Below are 20,261 nucleotides of genomic sequence, written 5' to 3' on the forward strand. Positions count from 1 at the left end.
GTCGGAACAGGTGGGTCTTCAGGTTCTTTTTGAAGATTTCGATGGTAGGCGAGAGTCTGATGTGTTGTGGTAGAGGGTTCCAGAGTAGGGGTGATATGCGAGAGAAATCTTGTATGTGATTGTGGGAAGAGGAGATAAGAGGGGAGTACAGAAGGAGATCTTGTGAGGATCGGAGGTTGCGTGTAGGTAAGTACCGGGAGATGAGGTCACAGATGTATGGAGGAGACAGGTTGTGGATGGCTTTGTACGTCATGGTTAGGGTTTTGTACTGGAGTCTCTGGGCAATGGGGAGCCAGTGGAGGGATTGACAGAGGGGAGAGGCCGGGGAATAGCGGGGGGACAGGTGGATTAGTCGGGCAGCAGAGTTTAGAATAGATTGGAGGGGTGCGAGAGTGTTCGAGGGGAGGCCACAGAGCAGGAGGTTGCAGTAGTCAAGGCGAGAGATGATGAGGGCATGGACTAGGGTTTTTGCAGATTCTTGGTTGAGGAATGAACGGATTCGTGAAATATTTTTGAGTTGAAGTCGGAAGGAAGTGGAAAGGGCTTGGATATGTGGTTTGAAGGAGAGATCAGCGTCAAGGATTACCCCGAGGCAGCGAGCTTGTGGGACTGGGGAGAGTGGGCAGCCATTTACTGTAATGGTTAGGTTCGTTGGGGGGGTCGCGTGAGATGGGGGAAAGATGATGAATTCTGTTTTGTCCATGTTAAGTTTCAGAAATCTAGCGGAGAAGAAGGATGAAATAGTGGACAGACATTGAGGGATTATGGTTAGTAGGGAGGTGATATCTGGTCCAGAGATGTAGATCTGTGTGTCATCAGCATAGAGATGATACTGAAAGCCATGAGATTCTATGAGCTGTCCCAGGCCAAAGGTGTAAATGGAGAAGAGCAGGGGCCCAAGGACTGAACCTTGTGGGACTCCGACAGATAGGGGGCGAGGTGAGGAGGTGGTGTGTGAGTGGGAGACGCTGAATGTCCGGCCTGTTAGGTATGATGAGATCCAGGATAGGGCCAAGTCTGTGATGCCAAGGGATGAGAGGGTCTGTAATAATAGGGAATGGTCCACTGTGTCAAAGGCAGCCGACAGGTCGAGGAGGAGGAGAACAGAGTAGTGTCGCTTGCTCTTGGCGGTTAAGAGGTCGTTGGTGACCTTAGTTAGGGCAGTTTCAGTGGAGTGGTGTGACCGGAAGCCAGATTGTAAGCGGTCAAAGAGGGAGCAAGAAGAGAGATGGGAGGACAGTTCAAGGTAGACATGTTGTTCCAGTAGTTTGGAGGCATAAGGGAGAAGTGATATAGGGCGATAGCTAGATACAGAGGATGGGTCACGAGAGGGCTTTTTGAGGATAGGTGTGATGGAGGCATGTTTAAAGCTTGAGGGGAAAACACCAGTTGTTAGTGATAGGTTGAAGAGATGGGTTAGGGTTGGGATGAAGACTGTGGTGAGGTTTGGGATGAGGTGGGATGGGAGTGGGTCAAGTGCACAGGTGCTGAGATGCGATCTTGAGAGTAGAGTGAAGAGTTGATCTTCTGTAATGGTGGAGAAGTTGGTTTTGGAGGTGGAGGGCTGGGAAGTCGGGAGGAAGGGATCTGGGGCTTGTTGACCAAAACTGTCTCTGATGCTATCAATCTTCTGCTGGAAAAATGAGGCAAAGTCTTCAGCTGAGATAAGTGGGGAGGGAGGAGGTGCTGGGGGACGGAGGAGAGAATTGAAAGTGTTGAATAACTGTTTAGGGTTGTGAGACAGGGAGGATATGAGAGATGAGAAGTAGGTTTGTTTAGCTGTGGCGAGTGTGGTCTTGAAAGTAGTGAGGGACTGTTTGAATGCGATTAAGTGGTCGTTGGAGTGGGATCTTTTCCATCTGCGCTCAGCAGCCCTGGAAACTCGCCTCAGTTCTTTGGTCAGGCTGGTGTGCCAGGGCTGTCTGTTGATTTTGCGAGCTTTGGTATGTGTAAGTGGGGCAGCAGATTCCAAAGCTACAGCTATTGTGTTATATAGAGCGGCAGCGTCATCCGCATTATGTATGGAACTTATGTCTGTGAGAGGGAGGAGGGATTCGGAGAATGAATGTAGGTCAAGATGTTTTAAGATTTCTGCGAGGGTGTGAAAATTTGTGGGGTGGGGATTGTAGACATGGAGTGGAGAGAGATAAGAATGTGAGAAGGTTGTGGTCAGAGAGTGGAAGAGATGAGTTAGAGAGGTTAGATAGGGAGCAGAGGCGGGTGAAGATGAGGTCCTATGTATGTATTAATCATTGGCCAATGATTAAGACGCATGTTTTTGCATTGAAACGCGTATGTTCTTAATGTTTGGACTATGACTTAATTGTTTTAATGTTATTTGAAGCTATGGATTAAAAGGAAATGGATTTTATGGACTTATTCTTTTCAAGTACTATAATACTGCCCTATGTACAAGAATATAACTACTATAATACTGCCCCTATGTACAAGAATATAACAACTATAATACTGCTCCTATGTACAAGAATATAACTACTATAATACTGCTCCTATGTACAAGAATATTTCTACTATAATACTGTCCCCTATGTACAAGAATATAACTACTATAATACTGCTCCCTATATACAAGAATATAACTACTATAATACTGCTCCTATGTACAAGAATATAACTACTATAATACTGTCCCCTATGTACAAGAATATAACTACTATAATACTGCCCCTATGTACAAGAATATAACTACTATAATACTGCCCCTATGTACAAGAATATAACTACTATAATACTGCCCCTATGTACAAGAATATAACTACTATAATACTGCCCCTATGTACAAGAATATAACTACTGTAATACTGCCCCTATGTACAAGAATATAACTACTATAATACTGCCCCTATGTACAAGAATATAACTACTGTAATACTGCCCCTATGTACAAGAATATAACTACTATAATACTGCCCCTATGTACAAGAATATAACTACTATAATACTGCCCCCTATGTACAAGAATGTAGCTACTATAATACTGCCCCTATGTACAAGAATATAACTACTATAATACTGCCCCTATGTACAAGAATATAACTACTATAATACTGCCCCTATGTACAAGAATATCACTACCGTACTATAATACTGCCCCTATGTACAAGAATATAACTAATATAATACTGCTCCTATGTACAAGAATATTTCTACTATAATACTGCTCCCTATGTACAAGAATATAACTACTATAATACTGCTCCCTATATACAAGAATATAACTACTATAATACTGCCCCTATGTACAAGAGTATAACTACTATAATACTGCCCCTATGTACAAGAATATAACCACTATAATACTGCTATGTACAAGAATATAACTACTATAATACTGCCCCTATGTACAAGAATATAACCACTATAATACTGCTATGTACAAGAATATAACTACTATAATACTGCCCCCTATGTACAAGAATATAACTACTATAATACTGCTCCTATGTACAAGAATATAACTACTATAATACTGCTCCTATGTACAAGAATATAACTACTATAATACTGCCCCTATGTACAAGAATATAACTACTATAATACTGCCCCTATGTACAAGAGTATAACTACTATAATACTGCCCCTATGTACAAGAATATAACCACTATAATACTGCTATGTACAAGAATATAACTACTATAATACTGCTCCTATGTACAAGAATATAACTACTATAATACTGTCCCCTGTATACAAGAATATAACTCCTATAATACTGCTCCTATGTACAAGAATATAACTACTATAATACTGCTCCTATATACAAGAATATAACTACTATAATACTGCTCCTATATACAAGAATATAACTACTATAATACTGCCCCTATGTACAAGAATATAACTACTATAATACTGCTCCTATGTACAAGAATATAACTACTATAATACTGTCCCTATGTACAAGAATATAACTACTATAATACTGCTCCTAGGTACAAGAATATATCTACTATAATACTGCTCCTATGTACAAGAATATAACTACTATTATACTGCCCCTATGTACAAGAATATAACTACTATAATACTGCCCCTATGTACAAGAATATAACTACTATAATACTGCCCCTATGTACAAGAATATAACCACTATAATACTGCTATGTACAAGAATATAACTACTATAATACTGCTCCTATGTACAAGAATATAACTACTATAATACTGCTCCTATGTACAAGAATATAACCACTATAATACTGCTATGTACAAGAATATAACTACTATAATACTGCCCCTATGTACAAGAATATAACCACTATAATACTGCTATGTACAAGAATATAACTACTATAATACTGCTCCTATGTACAAGAATATAACTATTATAATACTGCTCCTATGTACAAGATTATAACTATTATAATACTGCTCCCTATGTACAAGAATATAACTACTATAATACTGCCCCTATGTACAAGAATATAACTACTATAATACTGCTCCTATGTACAAGAATATAACTACTATAATACTGCCCCTATGTACAAGATTATAACTATTGCAATACTGCTCCCTATGTACAAGAATATAACTACTATAATACTGCCCCTATGTGCAAGAATATAACTACTATAATACTGCCCCCATGTACAAGAATATAACTACTATAATACTGCCCCATGTACAAGAATATAACTACTATAATACTGCTCCTATGTACAAGAATATAACTACTATAATACTGCTCCTATGTGCAAGAATATAACTACTATAATACTGCCCCTATGTACAAGAATATAACTACTATAATACTGCCCCATGTACAAGAATATAACTACTATAATACTGCTCCTATGTACAAGAATATAACTACTATAATACTGCTCCTATGTACAAGAATATAACTACTATAATACTGCTCCTATGTACAAGATTATAACTATTATAATACTGCTCCCTATGTACAAGAATATAACTACTATAATACTGCCCCTATGTACAAGAATATAACTACTATAATACTGCTCCTATGTACAAGAATATAACTACTATAATACTGCCCCTATGTACAAGAATATAACCACTATAATACTGCTCCTATGTACAAGATTATAACTATTGTAATACTGCTCCCTATGTACAAGAATATAACTACTATAATACTGCTCCTATGTACAAGAATATAACTACTATAATACTGCTCCTATGTACAAGAATATAACCACTATAATACTGCTCCTATGTACAAGATTATAACTATTATAATACTGCTCCCTATGTACAAGAATATAACTACTATAATACTGCCCCTATGTACAAGAATATAACTACTATAATACTGCTCCCTATGTACAAGAATATAACTACTATAATACTGCTCCTATGTACAAGAATATAACTACTATAATACTGCTCCTATGTACAAGAATATAACTACTATAATACTGCTCCTATGTACAAGAATATAACCACTATAATACTGCCCCTATGTACAAGAATATAACCACTATAATACTGCTCCTATGTACAAGATTATAACTACTATAATACTGCCCCTATGTACAAGAATATAACTACTATAATACTGCTCCTATGCACAAGAATATAACTACTATAATACTGCCCCTATGTACAAGAGTATAACTACTATAATACTGCCCCTATGTACAAGAATATAACTACTATAATACTGCTCCTATGTACAAGAGTATAACTACTATAATACTGCCCCTATGTACAAGAGTATAACTACTATAATACTGCCCCTGTGTACAAGAATATAACTACTATAATACTGCTCCTATGTACAAGAATATAACTACTATAATACTGCTCCTATGTACAAGAATATAACTACTATAATACTGCTCCTATGTACAAGAATATAACTACTATAATACTGCCCCTATGTACAAGAATATAACTACTATAATACTGCCCTGTGATGTAGTTTTGCGTGGTTGATATCCTGCAGTAATAATCATTTTTCTGGTAATTAAGTTGCTTTTTCAGATACGTAGATTATTTTTATCATTTTGAGATACAATTGAAGACATGAGTAGAATTGTTCTGACGCTGCGCCTCTTGCGGTTCGTGTCGTGGGTGCAGCACTGTAAGATTTCTGTGCTTTCCTAATATCTGCTCTGCTCAGGATCTCGTGCTGACATTACATATACAGATGTCACTCGTAGATTAATCTCTGCTCATTTTGCTCTCCAGTAGCCACATGATGGAGGCCGCTCTCCCCGCGCACTTCACTGCGACACGCTGTTTATACAGAACAAGTTTCCATTGTGCCAGAACAGCAAAACGTGAAACTTAGAAGCAAAAATAGAACAATTTGCGCAATCAGCTGTGAATTGGAAAGTGGAGACGAGGCTGAGAGGACAAGCATGGAGTTGTGCACTTGGTGGCGGCACAGCAAATTGAGAACATCCGCTGTGGTTTATGCTATTCACAGGTATTTGTTGCTTAAAAGAAAATTGTAGAACTTTTTATAATAACTTCTTACAATGTATCAGTCTGGAGTAAATGTTGTTCAGCTCTAGACTGTATATAACTGTAACACACCCTCAGCTGTGAGCAGAATTATGCTTCAGATTATAGAAGAATCTTCCTACTCAGATATTTTCATCTATGAAGCATGTGAGATTCCTGGTACAAACCTGACATTGCCCACAAATCAGTATCACATGGCAGGCACAGGACAGACACGGAACCAGCAAGCCGCAGCCGGAGAATGGTGGCTCCGCAGACTGAGAGCTGACAGGAAAACAGCAGAAGTGTAAAACAGTTATCAGGCTCTTGGGACAAGACTGGCAGCAGTCGCCAGGCTCTTAGGACAGGGTCACGTGACTGGTAGCAGTCGCCAGGCTCTTAGGACAGGGTCACGTGACTGGCAGCAGTCGCCAGGCTCTTAGGACAGGGTCATGTGACTGACAGCAGTCGCCAGGCTCTTAGGACAGGGTCACGTGACTGGCAGCAGTCGCCAGGCTCTTAGGACAGGGTCATGTGATTGGCAGCAGTCGCCAGGCTCTTAGGACAGGGTCACGTGACTGGCAGCAGTCACCAGGCTCTTAGGAAAGGGTCATGTGATTGGCAGCAGTCGCCAGGCTCTTAGGACAGGGTCACGTGACTGGCAGCAGTCGCCAGGCTCTTAGGAAAGGGTCACGTGACTGACAGCAGTCGCCAGGCTCTTAGGAAAGGGTCATGTGATTGGCAGCAGTCTCCAGGCTCTTAGGACAGGGTCACGTGACTGGCAGCAGTCGCCAGGCTCTTAGGACAGGGTCACGTGACTGGCAGCAGTCACCAGGCTCTTAGGAAAGGGTCACGTGACTGGCAGCAGTCGCCAGGCTCTTAGGACAGGGTCACGTGACTGGCAGCAGTCGCCAGGCTCTTAGGAAAGGGTCACGTGACTGGCAGCAGTCGCCAGGCTCTTAGGAAAGGGTCACGTGACTGGCAGCAGTCGCCAGGCTCTTAGGAAAGGGTCACGTGACTGGCAGCAGTCGCCAGGCTCTTAGGAAAGGGTCACGTGACTGGCAGCAGTCGCCAGGCTCTTACGAAAGGGTCATGTGATTGGCAGCAGTCGCCAGGCTCTTAGGAAAGGGTCACGTGACTGGCAGCAGTCGCCAGGCTCTTAGGAAAGGGTCACGTGACTGGCAGCAGTCGCCAGGCTCTTAGGAAAGGGTTACCTAACTGGCAGCAGTCGCCAGGCTCTTAGGAAAGGGTCACGTGATTGGCAGCAATCGCCAGGCTATTAGGAAAGGGCCACGTGACTGGCAGAAATCGCCAGGCTCTTAGGAAAGGGCCACGTGACTGACAGCAGTCACCAGGCTCTTAGGAAAGGGTCACGTGACTGGCAGCAGTCGCCAGGCTCTTAGGAAAGGATCACGTGACTGGCAGCAATCACCAGGCTATTAGGAAAGGGTCACGTGACTGGTAGCAGTCGCCAGGCTCTTTGGAAAGGGTCACGTGACTGGTAGCAGTCACCAGGCTTTTAGGAAAGGGTCACGTGACTGGTAACAGTCACCAGGCTATTAGGAAAGGGCCACGTGACTGTCAGCAGTCGCCAGGCTCTTAGGAAAGGGCCACGTGACTGTCAGCAGTCGCCAGGCTATTAGGAAAGGATCACGTGACTGGCAGCAGTCGCCAGGCTCTTAGGAAAGGGTCACGTGACTGGTAGCAGTCACCAGGCTCTTAGGAAAGGGTCACGTGACTGGTAGCAGTCACCAGGCTCTTAGGAAAGGGCCACGTGACTGACAGCAGTCGCCAGGCTCTTAGGAAAGGGTCACGTGACTGGTAGCAGTCACCAGGCTCTTAGGAAAGGGCCACGTGACTGACAGCAGTCGCCAGGCTCTTAGGAAAGGGTCACGTGACTGGTAGCAGTCACCAGGCTATTAGGAAAGGATCACGTGACTGGTAGCAGTTGCCAGGCTCTTAAGAAAGGGTCACGTGACTGGTAGCAGTCACCAGGCTCTTAGGAAAGGGTCACGTGCCTGGCAGCAGTCGCCAGGCTCTTAGGAAAGGATCACGTGACTGGTAGCAGTTGCCAGGCTCTTAGGAAAGGATCACGTGACTGGTAGCAGTCGCCAGGCTCTTAGGAAAGGGTCACGTGACTGGCAGCAGTCGCCAGGCTCTTAGGAAAGGATCACGTGACTGGTAGCAGTTGCCAGGCTCTTAGGAAAGGGTCACGTGACTGGCAGCAGTCGCCAGGCTATTAGGAAAGGGTCACGTGACTGGCAGCAGTCGCCAGGCTATTAGGAAAGGGTCACGTGACTGGTAGCAGTCACCAGGCTATTAGGAAAGGGTCACTTGACTGGTAGCAGTCACCAGGCTATTAGGAAAGGGTCACGTGACTGGTAGCAGTCACCAGGCTCTTAGGAAAGGGCCACGTGACTGACAGCAGTCGCCAGGCTCTTAGGAAAGGGTCACGTGACTAGTAGCAGTCGCCAGGCTCTTAGGAAAGGGTCACGTGACTGGCAGCAGTCGCCAGGCTCTTAGGAAAGGATCACGTGACTGGTAGCAGTTGCCAGGCTCTTAGGAAAGGGTCACGTGACTGGCAGCAGTCGCCAGGCTATTAGGAAAGGGTCACGTGACTGGTAGCAGTTGCCAGGCTCTTAGGAAAGGATCACGTGACTGACAGCAGTCGCCAGGCTCTTAGGAAAGGGTCACGTGACTGGTAGCAGTTGCCAGGCTATTAGGAAAGGGTCACGTGACTGGCAGCAGTTGCCAGGCTCTTAGGAAAGGGTCACGTGACTAGTAGCAGTCGCCAGGCTCTTAGGAAAGGGTCACGTGACTGGCAGCAGTCGCCAGGCTCTTAGGAAAGGGTCACGTGACTAGTAGCAGTCGCCAGGCTCTTAGGAAAGGGTCACGTGACTGGCAGCAGTCGCCAGGCTCTTAGGAAAGGATCACGTGACTGGTAGCAGTTGCCAGGCTCTTAGGAAAGGGTCACGTGACTGGCAGCAGTCGCCAGGCTATTAGGAAAGGGTCACGTGACTGGTAGCAGTTGCCAGGCTCTTAGGAAAGGGTCACGTGACTGGTAGCAGTCGCCAGGCTCTTAGGAAAGGGTCACGTGACTGGCAGCAGTCGCCAGGCTCTTAGGAAAGGATCACGTGACTGGTAGCAGTTGCCAGGCTCTTAGGAAAGGGTCACGTGACTGGCAGCAGTCGCCAGGCTATTAGGAAAGGATCACGTGACTGGTAGCAGTCGCCAGGCTCTTAGGAAAGGGCCACGTGACTGACAGCAGTCGCCAGGCTCTTAGGAAAGGGTCACGTGACTGGTAGCAGTCACCAGGCTCTTAGGAAAGGGTCACGTGACTGGTAGCAGTCACCAGGCTCTTAGGAAAGGGTCACGTGCCTGGCAGCAGTCGCCAGGCTCTTAGGAAAGGATCACGTGACTGGTAGCAGTTGCCAGGCTCTTAGGAAAGGGTCACGTGACTGGCAGCAGTCGCCAGGCTATTAGGAAAGGATCACGTGACTGGTAGCAGTTGCCAGGCTCTTAGGAAAGGGTCACGTGACTGGCAGCAGTCGCCAGGCTCTTAGGACAGGGTCACGTGACTGGCAGTAGTCGCCAGGCTATTAGGAAAGGGTCACGTGACTGGCAGCAGTCGCCAGGCTATTAGGAAAGGGTCACGTGACTGGTAGCAGGTGTTGGACTCGGTAAATGGACATCATTTGTGCGTCTTTACCTTTTGTATTTTTGTAGTGAAGCATTTCGGCAGCTCGTGTCACCACGTCACATTCGGTACCTTCCACCTATCGCCCCTCTGACTGCTTTTCGCCCTTTGTAGGATTTCGGTACATTGCTCTGGATATAAGAATGACTTGCCGGGCGATATTATAAGCATTTAGTGCAGTAACTCTGCCAGCGATGACTTTTTCTAACTCTCCATTATTTTATATACATTTATTTACTCGTACAAAATTAAGGGGGTTTGTCTGAAGAATATGGTTTGTGGGGTAAGTCTTTTGGGGGGTTTGTTTCTATAAGGTTACTTATATACTAAATTGTAAAGGGAAAGGCCCTCCCGTCAGCACTTAACAGGTTAAACAAGTGTCACCCCAGATCTTCGCCCCAAACAGGATGTTCACATGACCCAGCAGGAGGGTTAAGGAAACACATGGAAATCATCTCCAGGACAGAAGGGCAACTCTGCTAATCTCTGGGTGGTGTCCAGAAAGGGACCATGCTTCAACTGTGGCTGGAGGACAAAGAACACGGCCTCAGTAAGAGGGCGAGAGCCGACCCCGAAAATAGGGCGAGAGCCGACCCCGAAAATAGGGCGAAAGCCGACCCCGAAAATAAGGCAAAAGCCCACCCTGGTAATAGGGCGAGAGCCGACCCCGAAAATAGGGCAAGAGCCAACCCCGAAAATAAGGCAAAAGCCCACCCTGGTAATAGGGCGAGAGCCGACCCCGAAAATAGGGGGAAAGCCGACCCCGAAAATAAGGCAAAAGCCCACCCTGGTAATAGGGCGAGAGCCGACCCCGAAAATAGGGCAAGAGCCAACCCCGAAAATAATGCGAAAGCCCACCCTGGTAATAGGGCGAGAGCCGACCCCGAAAATAGGGCGAGAGCCGACCCCGAAAATAAGGTGAAAGCCCACCCTGGTAATAGGGCGAGAGCCGACCCTGAAAATAGGGCGAGAGCCGACCCCGAAAATAATATGAAAGCCCACCCCGGTAATAGGGCGAGAGCCGACCCCGAAAATAAGGCAAAAGCCCACCCTGGTAATAGGGCGAGAGCCGACCCCGAAAATAGGGCGAGAGCTGACCCCGAAAATAAGGTGAAAGCCGACCCTGGTAATAGGGCGAGAGCCGACCCCAAAAATAAGGCAAAAGCCCACCCTGGTAATAGGGCGAGAGCCGACCCCAAAAATAGGGCGAGAGCTGACCCCGAAAATAAGGTGAAAGCCGACCCTGGTAATAGGGTGAGAGCCGACCCCGAAAATAAGGTGAAAGCCCACCCTGGTAATAGGGCGAGAGCCGACCCCGAAAATAGGGCGAGAGCTGACCCCGTAAATAGGGCGAAAGCAGACCAAGGAAAAAGGGCGAGAGCTGACCCCGAAAATAGGGCGAGAGCCGACCCCAAAAATAAGGCGAAAACCCACCCTGGTAATAGGGCGAGAGCCGACCCCGAAAATAGGGCGAAAGCCGACCCTGAAAATAGGGCGAGAGCCGACCCCGAAAATAGGGCGAGAGCCGACCCCGAAAATAAGGTGAAAGCCGACCCTGGTAATAGGGCGAGAGCTGACCCCGAAAATAATGCGAAAGCCCACCCTGGTAATATGGCGAGAGCCGACCCTGAAAATAAGGCGAAAGCCCACCCTGGTAATAGGGCGAGAGCCAACCCCGAAAATAGGGTGAGAGCCAACCCCGAAAATAGGGCGAAAGCAGACCAAGGAAAAAGGGTGAGAGCCGACCCCGAAAATAGGGCGAGAGCTGACCCCGAAAATAGGGCGAGAGCCGACCCCGAAAATAGGGTGAGAGACGACCCCGAAATAGGGCGAAAGCCGACCCCGAAAATAGGGGGAGAGCTGACCCCGAAAATAGGGCGAAAGCAGACCACGGAAATAGGGCGAGGGCTGACCCCCCGATAATAGAACGAAAGCCGACCCCGAAAGTAGGGTGAAAGCAGACCACGGAAATAGGGCGAGAGCCGACCCCGAAAATAGGACGAAAAGCAGACCACGGAAAAAGGGCGAGAGCCGACCCCGAAAATAAGGCCAAAGCAGACCACAGAAATAGGGCGAAAGCAGTCCATGGAAATAGGGCGAGAGCCGACCTTAAAAATAAGGCGAAAGCAGACTACGGAAATAAGACGAGAGCCGATCCCGAAAATAGGGCGAAAACAGACCATGGGAATAGGGTGAGAGTCTACCTCCCAATAATAGAGTGAGAGCCAACCCTGATAATAGGGCGAAAGCCAACCCCGATAGATAATAGGGCGAAAGCCGACCCTGAAAATAGGGAGAGAGCTGACCCCAAAAACAGGGCGAGAGCCGACCCCGGTAATAGGGAGGGACGACCCCGATAATAGGGAGAGACGACCCCGGTAACAGAGAGAGACGACCCCGGTAACAGGGAGAGACGACCCCGGTAACAGGGAGAGACGACCCCGGTAACAGAGAGAGACGACCCCGGTAACAGGGAGAGACGACCCCGGTAACAGGGAGAGACGACCCCGGTAACAGGGAGAGACGACCCCGGTAACAGGGAGAGACGACCCCGGTAACAGGGAGAGACGACCCCGGTAACAGAGAGAGACGACCCCGGTAACAGAGAGAGAGAGACGACCCCGGTAATAGGGAGAGACGACCCTGGTAACAGAGAGAGACGACCCCGGTAACAGGGAGAGACGACCCCGGTAACAGGGAGAGACGACCCCGGTAACAGGGAGAGACGACCCCGGTAACAGGGAGAGACGACCCCGGTAACAGGGAGAGACGACCCCGGTAACAGAGAGAGACGACCCCGGTAACAGAGAGAGAGAGACGACCCCGGTAATAGGGAGAGACGACCCCGGTAACAGGGAGAGACGACCCTGGTAACAGGGAGAGACGACCCCGGTAACAGAGAGAGAGACGACCCCGGTAACAGAGAGAGAGAGACGACCCCGGTAATAGGGAGAGACGACCCCGGTAACAGGGAGAGACGACCCCGGTAACAGGGAGAGAGACGACCCCGGTAACAGAGAGAGAGACGACCCCGGTAACAGAGAGAGAGAGACGACCCCGGTAATAGGGAGAGACGACCCCGGTAACAGGGAGAGACGACCCCGGTAACAGGGAGAGACGACCCCGGTAACAGAGAGAGAGACGACCCCGGTAACAGAGAGAGAGACGACCCCGGTAACAGGGAGAGACGACCCCGGTAACAGAGAGAGACGACCCCGGTAACAGGGAGAGACGACCCCTGTAAGTCAGGGGGTCACTTACGTTCTCTGATGATTTTTTGCTTGCCCTTTCAGGGGTTCACTTAATGTGTGATTTCATTGCTTGCTTGTTCAGGGGTTCACTTACTTTATGTGTGATTTCATTGCATGCGGGTTACTTACATTTTATGTGATTATTATTGCTTGCCCTCTCAGGGGTTCACTTATTTTCTGTTCCAATTTTTTTTGCTTGCTCTGTTATATGTAGTTAGGGGGTCACTTACTTTCTATGCGATTTCATTGCTTTCTCTCTTAGGGGGTCACTTACTTTCTGACATGATGGCGGGCGCAGCGTTACTTTTCGGTTTCTTCATTTTCTTTATCCCGGTGTTTCCTGAAGTATCTGAAAAGAGAGAGCTATCAGAGGAGGCGCGAAGATGAGGAGTCGGGTGATGTCACGTGGTGAAGGATCACCACTGCCTGTCACTCCAGGGCACCCCCAACCTCACACGGACACTTCAGGTCTCGTCTATCTCCACTAATTCAGCAGCTGTCTAATATTTCACCTCATTTCCTTCCCATTGCTGCTTGCTGTCAGTTTAGAGGAGCTTTAATTGTGACCTGAATATCTGGAGGTCCCGACAGACACATTCACTGACAGCAAGAAAAAGTGAAGTCGTGGATTATTTCACCGTACCGCGATCACATACAGCGTCACTATCAGCACTGGGGGGATTACAGATGATGGGGCTTACCCTGCACAATTAGTACTTCATTATGAAGCCTGTATGAATGCAGACAGATGTGGAGGACATGGGGGTCAGGAGGACGTGTGGGGTCAGGAAGACGTGCGGGGAGGCCAGGAGGACGTGCGGGGAGGCCAGGAGGACGTGCGGGGAGGCCAGGAGGACGTGCGGGGGGGGGTGGTGTCAGGAGGACATGCGGGGTCAGGAGGACGTGCGTGGTCAGGAGGACGTGCGGGGTCAGGAGGACGTGCGGGGGGGTCAGGAGGACGTGCGGGAGGGTCAGGAGGACGTGCGGGGAGGTCAGGAGGTTGTGCGGGGGGGGGTCAGGAGGACGTGCGGGGTCAGAACATGCAGGATCAGGAGGACATGCGGGGTCAGGACTTGCGGGATCAGGAGGACATGTGGAGTCAGGACGTGCGGAATCAGGAGGACATGCGAGGTCAGGAGGACGTGTGTGGTCAGGACATGCGGGGTCAGGAGGACGTGTGGGGTCAGGTTTACATGCGGGGTCAGGAGGACGTGCGGGGGGTCAGGAGGACATGCGGGGTCAGGAGGACATTCGGGGTCAGGAGGACGTACGGGGGGTAGGAGGACATTCGGGGTCAGGAGGATGTGCGGGGGGGTCAGGAGGACGTGTGGGGTCAGGAGGACGTGTGGGGTCAGGAGGACGTGTGGGGTCAGGAGGACGTGCATGGTCAGGAGGACGTGCGGGGTCAGGAGGACGTGCGGGGTCAGGCGGATGTGCGTGGTCAGGAGGACGTGTGGGGTCAGGTGGATGTGCGTGGTCAGGAGAATGTGTGGGGTCAGGAGGATGTGTGGTATCAGGAGGACGTGCGGGGTCAGGAGGACGTGCGGGGTCAGGAGGACGTGCGGGGTCAGGAGGACGTGCGGGGTCAGGAGGACGTGCGGGGTCAGGAGGACGTGCGGGGTCAGGCGGATGTGCGTGGTCAGGAGGACGTGTGGGGTCAGGAGGACGTGTGGGGTCAGGTGGACGTGCGTGGTCAGGAGGACGTGCGGGGCCAGGCGGATGTGCGGGGTCAGGCGGATGTGCGGGGTCAGGACGGCGCCGCTCACCTTCCACTGTCACATTACAGGTGCAGTCGGCTCTTCCTGCGCAGTTCTCGGCAGCACATCTGTACTGTCCTCCGTCCTCTGGGAACGTCTTCTCAATGGTGAGAGAACACAGCGACCCTGCAACAGGACAGAGGGGTCAGCAGGCGCCCCTGCGAGCAGTGCCGAGGAAACCCCTCCACATGGGCATAGAGACAGGCTCATACACTGGCCGCATCACGCAGGATGAGATACACGGCTCAGCAGACAGTATCACACAAGATAGGATTAGATACACGGCTCTTACACTGGCAGCATCACGCAGGCTTAGATACACGGCTCATACACTTGCATAATCAAACAGGCTTAGATACATGGCTCAGCACACAGTATCACACAAGATAGGATTAGATACACCAGTCATACACTGGCACATCAAGCAGGCTTAAATACACGGCTCATACACTCGCATAATCACACAGGCTTAGATACACAGCTCAGCAGACAGTATCACACAGGAGAGGATTAGATACATATCTCAGCAGACATTATCACACAGGATTAGATACACAGCTAAAAAAAATGGGATAAAAGGGTGGATTAACTCCGCGCTGCTTGAAAGATAGAAGTCCAAATGGATATTCAGATGAAAAAGTGGCTTTATTCAATGCGTTTCAGAGTACTATGACTCCATCAGGAAACCACAAAAGTAATCACAAAAGGTTTCCTGAGTCATAAAGCCACTTTTTCATCTGAATATCCATTTGGACTTCTATCTCTCAAGCAGCGCGGAGTTTATCCACCTTTTTTTTTTTTACTCTCGCTGGTCAGGAAGACCGCTGGATCTGCCGCAGCTAATATTTCTATGAGCCGGTGTTTGGGCTCTACCTGGTGAGTACAATCTGATTAGAGGTATCTCTCAATACCCAGATAAGACCCTATTGCACTTTTACTTTCCTTCCAGTTTTTTAGATACACAGCTCAGCAGACAGTATCACACAAAATAGGATTAGATACACGGCTCATCAGATAGTATCACACTGGATTAGATACACAGCTCAGCAGACAGTATCAAATAGGAATGGATACATGGCTCAGCAGACAGTATCACACAGGAGAGGATTAGATACACGGCTCATCAGATAGTATCACACTGGATTAGATACACAGCTCAGCAGACAGTATCACACAAGAGAGGATTAGATACACGGCTCATCAGATAGTATCACACAGGATTAGATACACAGCTCAGCAGACAGTATCAAATAGGAATGGATACATGGCTCAGCAGACAGTATCACACAGGAGAGGATTAGATACACGGCTCATCAGATAGTATCACACTGGATTAGATACACAGCTCAGCAGACAGATCACACAGGATTAGATACACGGCTCATATACTTGCTGCATCACTCAGAATTAGACACACAGCTCCGCAGACAGTATCACACAGTATTAGATACACGGCTCAGCAGATAGTGTCACACAGGATTAGATACATGGCTCAGCAGTCAGTATCACACAGGATTAAATACACGGATCAGCAAACAGTATCACACATGATTGGATTAGATACAGTTTTAGCAGATATTACAAATCATACATTTATCCATGAAAGGATGGTTTTGTGGATGATTTCCGCTCTTGCTGATCAATGATGAGACGTATAATCCCAGATTGTCAAATGGAGTGTGGTTTATTCTACGCGTTTCAAAGTACAAAAGACTTCTTCATCAGGAAAGACCACAAGTATCTATACTAGCAGTCTTTCCTGATGAAGAAGTCTTTTGTACTTTGAAACGCGTAGAATAAACCACACTCCATTTGACAATCTGGGATTATACGTCTCATCATTGATCAGCAAGAGCGGAAATCATCCACAAACCTATCCTTTCTTTCCTGGATATTGTTTGGTCATTTACAGTCCTGTGGATTTGCAGCAGCTGATATGCTTCATTACATGCTTTATAGATACTGTTAGGAAAATATGAATTATTTTCCATTGTTCGGGATACTCCTCCCATCATTGGTTTCTGTAGGACCAAAATCCTTTATGCAGCCCCTCTCCCCCCTCTGTTAATTTCCACACCCTCCCTTCAGGCAAATGGTCTGTGTGGTATGTGAGTTTTTATTGCCTGCCAACTAGCAGAGCTGAATGTGTTTCTCCCCCCCCCCAAAGATTCCTTAGTGTTATAAGCAAAATACTCACAGTCAAATTCAATAAAACACATTAATCCCAGAAACATGAAAATTAGATTTCCAGGATCTGGGCACTTGGGGTTACGCATGGCAGCGTTTTGCAGCATTTAAGGCCACCAGAAACCTCAGAAATGTATTTCTGCCCACCAGCAAATCAGACATACTGTGTTTGGACTCTAAAGAACGGTAAAATCGCAGGGGAAAAAAATAATGGCAATATCGTTGGCCTGGGAGATTCCAGGCCAAAGATATGAAGAAAATGAGTTATCCACAACTTTCCAAGCTTTGTGCACCTCCAAGAAAACTGCCCACATGTGAGGTCAGCAAAGTGGGAAGTCTTAGCTTTATGGCCAAAGCATAAAACAAGAACGTCCATCTTTGGCATGCATTCAGAGCCAGGAGAGACAGCTGGACACCATGCTGTGGTACTGGATCATTTCTTTGGGATCTCTCCTCCCCTTTATCGACACGTCATACCTGTGACTGAGATTTAGTAAGTTTCGTATTTTCATCCCTTTTATTTCATAACTGTTCATACATACTTGTATTTTGTCTCTTTTGTATTATCATTTGTATCTTTGGTGAACACTGCCGATTTTTTCAGGAGTAAAATTATAATTTTGCTAGCTTCATTCTTCTTGCTCTATAAGTGATCCACCACGTACTCCGCGTAAATTCACGTGTGTCTGATCCACTTATAGGAGGTCGGTGGTGGCAGCATAGTTTTCGTATTTTTGTGGTGTTGGGGACTTGATGGTGACTGGATGGGGGTATAGCTATATATGTTCATATCAGGAACCGGTAGTATATATACATCCCGTCACATCACGTGTCACAATATTCTACAAATTAGAGCAGCTGCACCCTTTTTCTTATCCTCTGTCAATACCCTTATTGGCCAGCAGGGTAAGGAGGTGCCAGAGAGCTGCAAGTTAATGACTGAAAAGTGGAAGTATTTCCATGGTAGTAGGGGAGGATGGGGAGGTAATACCCATAGTCGGGTAGGCTGATGGGACTTTGTTATTCCCTGGGAAGACGGCCTATATAGCCACTGTCACCCGCAGTCAGAGTGGCTAGAACGCAAGTAACGCCCTGCCTTCTGGACCCTCTTCAGCCAGAGGAATAACTAAACCGTTATGGTCCCAAAGCAGGTCTCAGAGGGTCCCCGTGAGGACAGGACCTTAACATCACTTATGGCTGCCTCCAGCCATGAGTTCCAGGCTGCTCTGCACTCAGATCCAGCCTGGAGACATTGAGGAACCTCGCTGAGAAGCCCACCTCTGAGACTGATAAGGAGAGGGTATTCTGGGAGCAAGGGAGGTTGTACCGGGAGACGGTTCCCTGTAAACCCCAACAGGAGTGGTTAATGGAGAGACAGCTGGTCGTACCCTACCAATTTAGGGATGAGTTGTTACAGATTGCCCATGAGATACCCCTCGCTGGACACTTGGGGGTCAGCAAAACTAAGGCCCGGCGGTGTCAGGACTTCAATTGGCCCAAAATGGGGACAGATGTGACAAACTACTGTCGATCCGGTATCACGTGTCAGAGTGGGAAATGCGGGGCCTGCTCTTAAGGCTACCCTGATCCCTTTGCCAGTGAAGAAAGCGTTTCATCCTTAATGTGGTAGACTATGCTACCCGGTATCCGGAGGCAGTGGCTCTGTCCTCAATTAGGGCGGAAAAGGTGGCGGATGCACTGTTGGCTATCTTTTCTCAAGTAGGATTTCCCAGGGAGTTGCTTACCGACCAGGGGATTCAATTCATGTCTCGCCAAATGGAGGCTCTCTGTAAGAAAATTCAGGTGCGGTGTCTGGTATCGAGCACGTATCATCCCCAAACCAATGGATTGTGTGAGCGCTTCAACTGTACCCTCAAACAGATGCTTAAAATGCTGGTTGAGACCCAGGGACGTGACTGGGAGCGGTACCTCCCACACCTGCTATTCGCTTACCGAGAGGTTCTCCCTCTTCGAGCTCCTGTACAGCAGGCGAGTTCAGGGACCCCTTGGTTTTGTAAGGGAATCCTGGGAAGAAGAGCCGAGCTCTCCAGGAGTGTCCATCATGGAGTATGTCATGCGCTTCCATGACAAGATGCAGACCTTGACGCAGTTGGTGCATGACAACATGGCGCAGGCCCAGGCTGACCAGAAGCATTGGTACGACCAGAACGCCCGAGAGACGACCTACCAGGTGGGTCAAAAGGTGCGGGTGCTGGTCCCCGTACCAAAGGATAAGCTTCAGGCAGCCTGGAAAGGCACGGACGTCGTCCACCAACAGCTCAACCCAGTCACCTACGTGGTCACTCTTGACCACGCTCGGGGTAGGTGAAAGGCCTTCCACGTTAATATGATAAAGGCTCATCAAGAATGTGGAGCCTGCGTCCTACTGATCTGCAGCCTGCCCGAGGATGGGGAGGAAGACCACCTCCTGGACATGCTGCCCAAGAGAAGGCCGGCAGGTCCATACAGGATGTGGCGATAAGCGCCTTGCTATCCGAACGCCAGTGGTCTTAGCTGCAAGCAATGCAAAAATCCTTCCAGGCAGTGTTTACCAACATGCCTGGAAGGACTGAGGTAGCGGTCCATGAAGTGGACACCGCTAATCATACCCCAATCCAGCGGACATCATATCGAATCTTGGACGAAGTGTAGCACTTCATGCGACAGGAGATCGATGAGATGCTGAAGCTGGGGGTGATTAAACGGTCTAAGAGCACGTGGGCCTCACCTGTAGTCCTGGTGCCAAAGAAGGATCGGACCACCTGATTCTGTGTGGGTTACAGGAGGCTCAATGCCATAATGGCCTCCGATGCACACCCAATGCCACACATCGAGGAGCTGCTTGAGCGGTTAGCTAGCACAAGCTATCTATCCATTATGGATCTGAGCCGGGGATACTGGCAGATTCCCTTGAGCCCCGAGGCACAG

General features: G+C 48.0%; 1 protein-coding gene across 4 annotated transcripts in view; it reads right to left on the bottom strand.

The window, feature by feature from the left end:
* Positions 1-20,261, bottom strand: part of MYLK (myosin light chain kinase) — a 349,601-nt gene that overhangs the window by 85,726 nt on the left and 243,614 nt on the right. For all 4 annotated transcript variants that reach the window (XM_077273316.1, XM_077273314.1, XM_077273317.1 and 1 more), the window contains exons 17-18: positions 15,156-15,272; positions 13,664-13,738 (exon numbers count right to left, since the gene is read on the bottom strand). In XM_077273316.1, the coding sequence (XP_077129431.1) occupies positions 13,664-13,738; positions 15,156-15,272 (192 nt within the window). The remainder of the gene's footprint in view (positions 1-13,663; positions 13,739-15,155; positions 15,273-20,261) is intronic.

Source organism: Ranitomeya variabilis, chromosome 7 (genome assembly GCF_051348905.1).
Source record: "Ranitomeya variabilis isolate aRanVar5 chromosome 7, aRanVar5.hap1, whole genome shotgun sequence".
NCBI classification, from domain to species: Eukaryota; Metazoa; Chordata; class Amphibia; order Anura; family Dendrobatidae; genus Ranitomeya; species Ranitomeya variabilis.